The sequence below is a fragment of the Natator depressus genome, chromosome 8 (assembly GCF_965152275.1).
Source record: "Natator depressus isolate rNatDep1 chromosome 8, rNatDep2.hap1, whole genome shotgun sequence".
Taxonomy (NCBI): Eukaryota; Metazoa; Chordata; order Testudines; family Cheloniidae; genus Natator; species Natator depressus.
The window spans coordinates 43873163-43882992 of record NC_134241.1 but is presented as its reverse complement, the minus strand read 5'-3'; the positions used below and the strand labels follow the sequence as shown (position 1 = coordinate 43882992).

General features: G+C 54.8%; 1 protein-coding gene across 2 annotated transcripts in view; it reads right to left on the bottom strand.

Moving 5' to 3' along the window:
- Positions 1-3228: 3228 nt before the first annotated feature.
- Positions 3229-9830, bottom strand: part of HMGCS2 (3-hydroxy-3-methylglutaryl-CoA synthase 2) — a 32562-nt gene continuing 25960 nt past the window's right edge. The window contains exons 6-9 of one of the 2 annotated variants that reach the window (XM_074960865.1): positions 9041-9147; positions 8089-8214; positions 6813-6937; positions 3229-3964 (exon numbers count right to left, since the gene is read on the bottom strand). In XM_074960865.1, the coding sequence (XP_074816966.1) occupies positions 6831-6937; positions 8089-8214; positions 9041-9147 (340 nt within the window). In that variant the 3' untranslated portion in view covers positions 3229-3964; positions 6813-6830. The remainder of the gene's footprint in view (positions 3965-6812; positions 6938-8088; positions 8215-9040; positions 9148-9830) is intronic. The other variant, XM_074960864.1, reaches the window with a different exon arrangement.

The following is a 9830-nucleotide window of genomic DNA, read 5'->3' as shown; positions in this document are numbered from 1 at the left end:
GAGCGTGTGCTTGTGTCTTGTGTTCAGTGTCCCGCAGCGGCCCAGGGCGGGAGGGGAAGAGGTCACAGGGTATGCTGGGGTGAAGCAGGAGTTTGCCCGCAGCAGGGAGAATGTCTTTGCTCGCTCCTGTTCCCCTGGCAAGGTCACTGTTACACTGGCACCACAGCATGCCCACGGTGCAGGCTGGCACTTTACAGCCCTGCCCTGGCAGCACAGACTCCAGCCTCTCTCCAGCTGCTTAGATGCACCCAAAGGAGAGGGGCCAGGAACACCTCCAGCCTTGGCCCCAGCCCCTGCATGTGGGACTGTAAAAGGGGCAGTTGCCTCCCAAGTGACCCTTCCTGGTCGCTATAGAGCAGCCCTGCATCAGTTTACCCGCTGCAGGGCTCCTTAAATAAACTCCAGACCTCAGCCCTTAATACATTCCCCTTCTGGGTCTCATTGGTTTATGTAGAATTCATACCACCACTCAGTGCTGGGGCTTCCCAACCTTCTAGCTGCACCCTAGTTCTTCCCTACATTTGGCAGGCCCCTACTTGGCTGGAGTCTGACGTCACACATGTTCCTGCAGCCTTCTGCTCTCTGCAGCTTCCTCTTCTGCTGCTGTAGACCCCAGGTGCCTTGTCTTAAGACTGACTGGACAGCAGGTAATCAGCCACAGGTGCACTGGACACCACCCCCACCCACTCTTAAAGGGACCAGTCAGCCTGTGACAAGGATTCAGCCACCAGTCCCAAACTGGAACAGATGCTTTGCTGGACTGACATGCCAACATTCGCAAGACCCCTGCCCTTGCCGATTTTGGTTCAGACACTCTGTAAGTCAAACTCCTGTGCCAGTTTTCTTCAAAAGTGGTTTGGTTGGAGATGTGGTTGAGATTTAAAAACCAAGCCCTGCTTGAAGTCTAGGTGAGGCTGGCTAGAAGTGCTTGTTTATACTACAGGCTGAGCTGGTGCAAGTGCCAGAGTTAAGGTTACAGAAACTGTTTCTATTAGAATCCTATTTGCATGTCCTTGTGCTTTTTGCAATGCTCATGTTATGGGGCTGAAATATTCTAGACTTGACCTCAGGGCCACGCTTGATTGTAGGAGACTAACCTACATCTCTCCAGCCATATTCAAGTTAAGAAGGGGGGAGTTGGAAAAAAGTTTTGCCCATTTTTAACATGCTGAGAGGGCCTTGGCACCTCCTCTCTCTCCCTGAAAGAGAGCTGGTGCAAAAACAACTGGCCCTTTCCATAGCAAATTTGTCACTCGGCTCTTCCCTGTCAAGTCCACGCTTTGCTGGACTTTAGCATATTCTACTGTAAAATGAGAGTTCGGACCATTAGAAAACCTAGCGAGTGCATATACTGCAGAACACATGCGTAAGGTGACCTGCAAGAGGGGCTGAGCTCTCGTTTTCTGGTTCCATAGAGAAGGCCTGACAGCGTTTCTGCCTCTCCCATCCCTAAAAAGGGGAGATGTTCTGCAGCGGTACACCTTTTTGTGTATTAGACTGCAAGGAGGAGCAAGCCTGCACAAGCCCTAGAACAAGGGTGGGCAAACTACGGCCTGAGGGCCAGATACAGCCCACGAGCCGCACCACACTGCTCAGCCCCGCTGTGTCTGGGGGCTGGACCACTCGGCTCGGCCCCGCTCCGGCCGAGACGCTGGGTCGGGGGCCACAAAACGCGGCTCTTGGAAGCCGCGGCATGGCGCTACTCCAGCTCCTACGTGCTCTAATGGGAGCTGCAGTGGATGGGGCAGTGTGCAGAACCGCCTGGCCGTGCCTCTGTGTAGGAGCTGGAGAAGGGACTGCCCCGGGAGCTATTTGAGGTAAGCGCCGCTCAGAGCCTGCACCCCTCAGCCTCTCCCCACACCCCAACCCCCTGCCCCAGTCCTGATCCTCCTCCCGCTCTCCACTATCCTCGATTCCAGCCCAAATCACCCTCCTGCAGCCCAAATCCACCCCAGAACCCGCACCCCCTCCTGCACCCCAACCCCAATTTTGTGAGTATTCATGGCCCACCATACAATTTGTATTGCCCAATCTGGCCCTCGGGCCAAAAAGTTTGTCCACCCTTGCCCTAGAGATTAAGCTGTGTAATGCTTTCCATTATACCTCTTGTTTTCATTTGTTTAGAATGTCATCAAACTAACCCCTCAGGCTGAAGTTTCCCCAACTGGTCACTGCCACTAGTTATTTTTTTGAGAAAAAATTAGGTCATTCTTTCAGAATTAGGTTTAAAAATCTTCTCATTTCCTCTTAATATATGTATAAGTTTTAAACCCAGTTGAGCATCACCATCCTTGGCGCAGGAGCGTGACAATTTGGCTAGGGGCAAGTCATGCGCTCAGAGGTGCTGCTTCATATCCTCATGAACAGCTGTGATCAAGTTAGAGGCTGCAGAAATTTACCATTTGCACGTGCTCAGTAGAACTTGCTAGACACTTGCTCTTAGTCTCCTGGGCATTCTAAGTGCACTGAGCTGGCTCCCAAGCCCCAGGCAGCCTCCTGCATCATTACCAAGCCGTTGCACAGACAAGTGCAGAATTATTTTTCCACCATCGAAGTATTCTTTGGCTAAGGGAAAGGTGGGCAAGGTTGCGAGCCTGGAGAAGACTGAGTTCTAATCACAGCTCTTCCAGTGACTGGAATTAGTTGTCTGCACTGCACAGCCTAGCCCTTATTACAGAGCAAGATCTCCTAGTGCTTGCTGAAGTGGCAGGGCAGGAACATTCTCCTCCATACCCATTTTGCAAGCCTGGGAAATCCAGATCTCAAATATGGCAGATCCCAGAATCCTTCACTTAGCCATACTGTCTCTCAGATGGAATGTGCCAAATCTGTGTGCTGGACTATGACGTCTACAATAAGACTGACTCCTGCATAGCAAAATGCTGGAGGATGCAATAATGAATGGCCACCATATAAATGCAAAGAATAGTTAAACACAGCACTTAGCCGCCCCATCTCCTTCCAGAGCCAGGAATAGAAGTCAGGAGTTCTGATTCCCAGCATCCTACTGTCTAGCAAAGAGCTGTGCAGCCCACTGGTCCAGCATGTTGCCTCCCCTTTAGGGGCTCACACACACAACCTGAGACTCCATAGCACTGTCTGAAGAACAGCCTTACCAGCATGACCAGATCATTGCACCACCTGGTGGCAGTAACGCTGTCACACCCTCCACACAGATGAAGGCCTCTCATTTAACTCTGGCTTATAGGTTTCCCTTCAGTGTGATGTCGCTGTGTTTGCCTCCGCTATTCATAATGGCTTTATTTCTGTATGCAATATAAAAGCATATGGAATACAAAGTACTACAGCACTATGCAAAGTGACATCGTCTGAGCCATTCTTCGTAGGCCAGTTCAGCCAAAGGACAGCTAGCACCACCTCTGGAGGGAGGAGCTAAGGGCTGCTAGGGGAAAGCTCTGAAGAAAGGAAGAGAACAAAAAAATCTATTGAATTTTAAGCCACCCTAGAGGAGAATTTCAAACAAAACCTGCGGACAGGCTCTGGCTCTGTTCAGCCTAGATCAGCATTGCTCTGAAGGCTTATGGAATTTATTTCTTTTCAATAGCACCCTGTGGTTTGCTCCCATTGAGTCTATTGGAGCTGGCCAAAGGGCAGGGAGGCGATCCACACACACCCAGGTTATCACCCTGCCACTGCAGAAATGTACTCCTCCAGCAAAGGGGTGCCAAACGGGAGGGACAGAATGAGCGCCTGGCATCAGAAAACATCCTAAACCAGGCACTGACATGGCCGAATGGTGTGAAGCTCTCAGCCACGCACGCAGGGCTGCATTAGCTCTACGGGGCCCTTCAGCCAGGTATGCAGTCCTTGGAAAAAGCAACCAGTCTTTCCGTTTGCGATAATGGAGCCAGGGTGTTTGCAGTTGGTGCGGTGGGAGCCTGTGGGCTCTGTGTTGGTGGTTCAGCCATTGCCTTGGGATCTGCTCTGACGAGGCTGGGCAGGTCTACAGGGACAGAGCAATAAGACTGGATTAATTTGCTGTCTCTCTCCCGCCCCTGATGGTAGCTCACAGCCTTGGTGCAGACCCCAGCTCCCCACCTAGGACACCAGCCCAATAACTGCAGCCTGGGGAGGGACGGGGGGCGCTCTTTCCTCCTTCAGAACCCGCCCAACCCCAGCCACTTCAACAGACAGGAGCTGGCCCATGTTCTGGACACTTGACAGTTTGCTCCCCCCTTTGGGGAAGGCGTTAGCCCCTCCCACAGCTCACAGTGCACAGCAACAGTTTGTTTGTAGCACACTTGCTCCAGGAGAGCTAGTGCAGATATGTCTCTTCCAGCTGGGAATCGCCCCCCCAGCTCCAAGTGCAAATAGACATGCAGCATGTGCGGGTAGAGGGACCAGAGAACCAGAGTCCTGCTGCCCCAAAGTGCCAGCTAAGCCCCTCCCCCAGGGTCCGTCAGCCCCACCCAATTGCTAAGCCCCTCCCCCAGGGTCTGTCAGCCCCACCTAGCTGCTAAGCCTCTCCCTCTGAGCAGTTCTGTTGAGTCCTGGCACTGAGTCCTACCATCCTCCTAGAGCTGGTTGGGAATTTGTCTGCATGATTTTCCAATGGAAAATACAGTTCTGGAAACTTTTCAGTTTTCCCTTGTGAAAATCTAAGCAAAATATTTCATTTCAGGTTGGTTCGAACCAAATCAGAATATTTCAGTTTTGAACTGACCCAAAATATTTAATTCTGTAGCAGTTCAATAAAACATAAAACTGTATTTACATGTCGTGGCACGTTGCCTTATGGGAGTGGTAGTTCTGGCCCCTTTCTCTCCCATGGGCTGGGCCCCTGGAGCACTACATCTCCCATAAGGCATGAATTTCACACTGACCAAGCTATGTGGTGGCTCATGGGAATCACATGCTGTTATGGGAGATGTAATCTGACCAGGGAGCCTGGCCCCCAAGTGAGGACAGGTGACCCCCACAAGGCAATGTGCCACTGTAAGGAAATACAGTTTAATGTTGAAATGACTCAGAATAGAAGCATTTTGATGTGAGGAACGTTGAAAAGTTTTGCTTTGTTCAATAACGCTGAAATGCAATGTTTAGACTGGGGTGGGCAAACTTTTTGGCCCGAGGGCCACATCTGGATGGGGAAATTGCAATGCAGGGCCATGAATGTAGGGCTGGGGCAGGGGGTTGGGGTGCAGGAGGGAGTGCGAGATGTGGGAGGGGGTGCAGTGTGCAGGAAGGGGCTCAGGGCAAGGCGGTGCAGAGTGCAGGAGGGGACTTAAGGCAGGGGATTGGGGTGCAGGAGGGGTGTGGGGTACGGCAGGGGGCTCGGCGCAGGAGGGGTGTGGCGGGGGCTCAGGGCAGGGGGTTGAGGTGCAAGAGGGGTGCAGGGTGTGGCGGGGGCTCAAGGCAGGGGGTTGGAGTGCAGGGTGCAGGAGGGGTTCGAGCTGCGGGCTCTGGCCCAGCGCAGCTTACCTTACCTTGAGTGGCTCCGGGGTGGCAGCAGCATTTAGCCTGCCTGCCCTGGCCCCACGCCACTCCCAAAAGTGGCCGGCACCACATCCCTGCAGCCCCTGCAGGAGGAGGGCGGGGGCAGAGGGCTCCGCACGCTGCCCTCGCCTGCGGGTACCTCCCCCGAAGCTCCCATTGGCTGCAGTTCCCCGTTCCCGGCCAATGGGGGCTTCAGGGGGTGGTGCCTGCAGGAGAGGGCAGTGTGCAGAGCCCTCTGCTCCCTCTCCCCCAGGGGCCGCAGGGATGTGGTGCCGGCCGCTTCCGGAAGCTGGGCCAGGGCAGGCAGGGAGCCTGCCTCAGCCCCGCAGCGCCACGGGGGTGGCAATCCCGCAAGCTAGATCCAAAGCCCTGATGGGCCGGATCCGGCCCGCGGGCCATAGTTTGCCCACTCCTGATTTAGACCTTGCTGTTCAATGGGAAATTCTAACCTTTTGTCCCATTTCAGGACCAAACCAAAGGTTGAAATGTCAAGATGGAAATTCCCAATTTCACTCAGCTCCCCTCTGTGAGCTCCTCTCTCCAAGGGCATTTTCCCCCTGCTAAACCCTGCCCGGATTTAAAACAGTGTTGCATGTTGCTGGGTGAGGAGTGAGAAACTCAGGCTCTATGCTGGCAGCAGCTGCTGGATCACTAGCACTGAGTAAGGCAGCAGGTGGAGCTGCCCTCAAAGAGCAGGTGAAGACCGAGAGGTGTTAATGCACTGAAGTGTCTACACACACATGCAAGGAACATATGAAACGAGGAAGAAGAACTAGAAGAGCCCAGACTGACCAACAGCCAGTCCCTTTTTGCATCTTGCCAAGGATTTCACAGAACTCAAAGAGGGACTAGACCTTTATCTGGCTATCGGGGGTATCCAGACATATCATCAGCAATGACAAACATTTGGGATGGGACACCAAACCTCCTGCCTCAGGGCGTAAGCCAATCTCCAACTGCTGGAGACCAGGATGAGACCCAGTATGGTGGGGAGATTACATGACCTCTGCCTGTTGTGAGGTTCTTACACCTTCCTCTGAAGCAACTGGCTCTGGCCACTGTCCAAGACAGGAGATTGGGCTAGCTGGACCAGGGGTCTGGCCATTCCTAATGTTCTGATGAGCACCCAGCTGCTGGATGGTCCCAGACCTTCCTTGTTCCCACTGGAACCATCCTTGCCTTGTGGAAATCTCCAGAGTCCCTGTTCTTCCCATGCCCCAGGAGAAATGGACTCAGAAAGGAAGTTCCTCCAAGTACTGCCTTGATCCCTTGTTCCTCCACCCCACTCACCCAACTCCCCATCTGCCTTTGCTTGTCTTGCAATCACCAGGCCCCCAAGGAGGATTCAGACCCACCTGGCAGCCTGTCCCCCCCTAGAGTGGCCTCCTGGCATACTGCCGGCGGTGTTTGTCATCAACTCGCTCCAGGTACCAGGTGCCAGGGAACAGGTCGTCCTTAGAGCCCTGGGGAGTGTGGCTTACTGCAGAGAGAGGAACGGGATTGAAGCGTGGCTGCTCCAGGGTGCTGCAGCTGTGGGGCAGGATCCCCTGGTGCTGGGGCTGTAAACAACCTGGCAGCATTGCCACGGAGAGAGGGGCAGCTGCTGGAGGCGTGACCCTGAGGTCTGGATCTCCCTGCAGGCTCCCAGCGCAGTTCTGGCTGGGCAGCCCTGGCAGGGATGAGATGATATGAAAGCTACAACTGGGAACAGTTGCCAGGTCTCCTGACTTCCAGGCCTGGGCTCCAGCTACTGGCCCCCGCTGCCTGCAAATACACTACTGGGGAGCCAGAAGGTGCTCTGGCCAGACTGGCTCCAGAAAGCTCCAGCCAGCCAGCTCTCCAGCACAGACACTAGATGATGGATGCAGCACATCTGAGCTCAGTGAGGCTCCTGTCAGGTGAGGGCCTCAAATGATCCTCCAAAGGCCTGCACCTCCACTCAGGCTGCGGGAGAGAGGGGGGTCCCAGGCTTCCCCAGCAGGGAAGAAGGGTACCTAGGGAAGAAGAGACCTTGTTTCCCTGGACTTAGTTTGTACAGAATCAAAAGAAGAAGGAGGGCCTGTGGTAAGGGAGCATTGCCAGGTAATTAACGAAGGGATGTGTGTGTCCAGCTGTTCATGGCGGTTTAGCAAGGGGGCCAGTGTCTATTGCAGGATTAGGATGTCAGTAGGAATTTCTCCATCTTGCCTGGGACACTGAATCTGAGGCCAGGCTGGGTGAAGAGACACCTGCCCTTTTTCTGTTACCCCAAGGGTTTTCAGGCATGTCCCTAGAGGGGACCATGTGCGGTTCCATGTGTATTGTCTGCCAGTGACTTGCAGCTGCCGGAGTTCACTGATATGCACTGATGTTTCCTGGATGGCCATCACGCAGACTCCACTCGGATTCAGCCCCCCAAGCAGCAGCAGGGGCTTCCCAGTAATAGTCGCCATGGGCAGGGGTCGCAGGCCCAAACCTGCACCCTCCTCCACTCCCACCCACCCTTTGAGAGGAGCTGGAGGTGCTCAGAATGACTGAAAATCGGGCCCCTTCCTGAGGATTTAGAGGCCCAACATTAGGAAGTCCAGCCCCACTGAGGTGTCAGCACCAGAGTGCTGGCTGCAGCTGGGCCCTCTGACTGTACTTCCTCACCCAGGTGATGGCTTTCCTCTCTCTGCTTCATGATCTCTGCAAACTCCTCTGGGGGGACCTGCTTCCGGGCATCCAGGCGAGTCTGCAGGTCGGAGAGGCTGGAGAGCAGCTTGTCCAGGGGGGAACCTGGCAAAGAGAGAGTCTCCTGGTGAGAGAGCGAGCAAATCAGGGCTAGGGAAGCCGAGAGTACCCAAGGGATCCATAACCAATGAACACTGCCCCATCAGGTCGCAGATCCCCTGCAGGGGACGGGTGTCCAGGTAATTCCCCCTGCAGACCAAGGCTGTCCCCACAGGCCCTGTACACCATCTGTCTCCTTCCCCAGGTGGGCAAAGCCATTCAGAAGCAGACAAAGAATCCCTAATGAATCTCACCTCACCACCTGAGGTGGCCTGAGCGCCGATCCCAGCACCCAGCTTGGGATGAGGGTGGGAGCCCAGCTGGGACAGTGTCCCTCCCTAGGGCTTTCTGAAGTCACACTGTGAGTCAGGTCACATTCCAATCTTAGCCAGCTGCTGAGGGGCCTGCCCACACCCACACCATGGACAAGCAACCCCTTAACTGCCCCCCGGGTTTGTGCACCTGCCTCTGGAGCAGTGGGTGCTGGCCGCTATCACAGTCAAGACTGGCTGGATTCTGGATCAGGTTTGCTGTGGCAGTTCCAGGGTCCCCCTTTACTGCCGCCCACTGGAAGGCGACCCCCCAAAACCCATTCAACACGGGGGTCGTCCAGGCCCACTCTCCGGCCCCCACCCTGCACTATCTGCTCCTGCACTCCGGATATTTACAACCATGCCCAGGCTGGGGACTCAGGAGCTCCCCAGACTTAGAGCTGGGCTGGGAACCGAAGCCTCATCCCCAGGCCAGAGCAGGCAGGATGACCCTCCACAGCCATCACTGCCACCTAAGGCGTCCGATGACAAGCGAGGGGAGGAAATAGGAAGGGACTCACCCGGGGCAGCATCCTGCGAGACACGCATGGAAAACAAGCTTGCAGCCAATCCCGAGCCATAGGAGAAGGCCCCGATCCTGGAGCCAGCCAGCTGCTGAGCAGAGTATCTGTGGCAATTCAAACCAAGCTGTCAGTGGAGAACATCCGTGCTAAAGGGCAGACGCCTCAAATCCTGGGCGCTACCCACACGGCCTGGCAAGCTGACGTCCCAGGGGGCAGTGTGTGGGCTGTAGGTGAGCTGCTCTGACCCGGGACACGCTGGAAATCAGAGATTTTATTTTAAATCAGTAAGGGGCAACCAGAAACGGCCCCCAGGTTGAACCTAGGCTGTACCTCCATAAAATAGAAAAGATCCCCCTGCATGACAGCAGGTAACCCCAGGAAGCGGGCAGAGAAGGGCAGCGGAGTTTTGCCTCCTGCTCCTGTCACTGGCGTTAAGGACTGTGGGATCCAGGCGGGGAGCAGAAGCAGGCTTTGGACTTGCAAGTGGGCACCACTGTGGGCTGATTTGGTGATGACGAGTGAGGTAAAGGAGCGTCACCTGCGTCTAAGCCGCCAGGAAACCGGATCTGCAGTTACTGCAGGGAGAAACTGTCTCCAGGCTTTCCATACCAGCAGGCTCCCTGAAGTGGGGCCTAGAAGGATCAGGTTCAGACATGCCTCAAGACAGCAGCTGGGAGAGCATGCCTGAGGAGCCAAGATACCCTGGTGATGGGCGTGATATAAAAACCAGAGGCTAGATGAGCAGCACTGTGGGGAGCATTAGTGTGCATGGCAGTCACTACTGAGA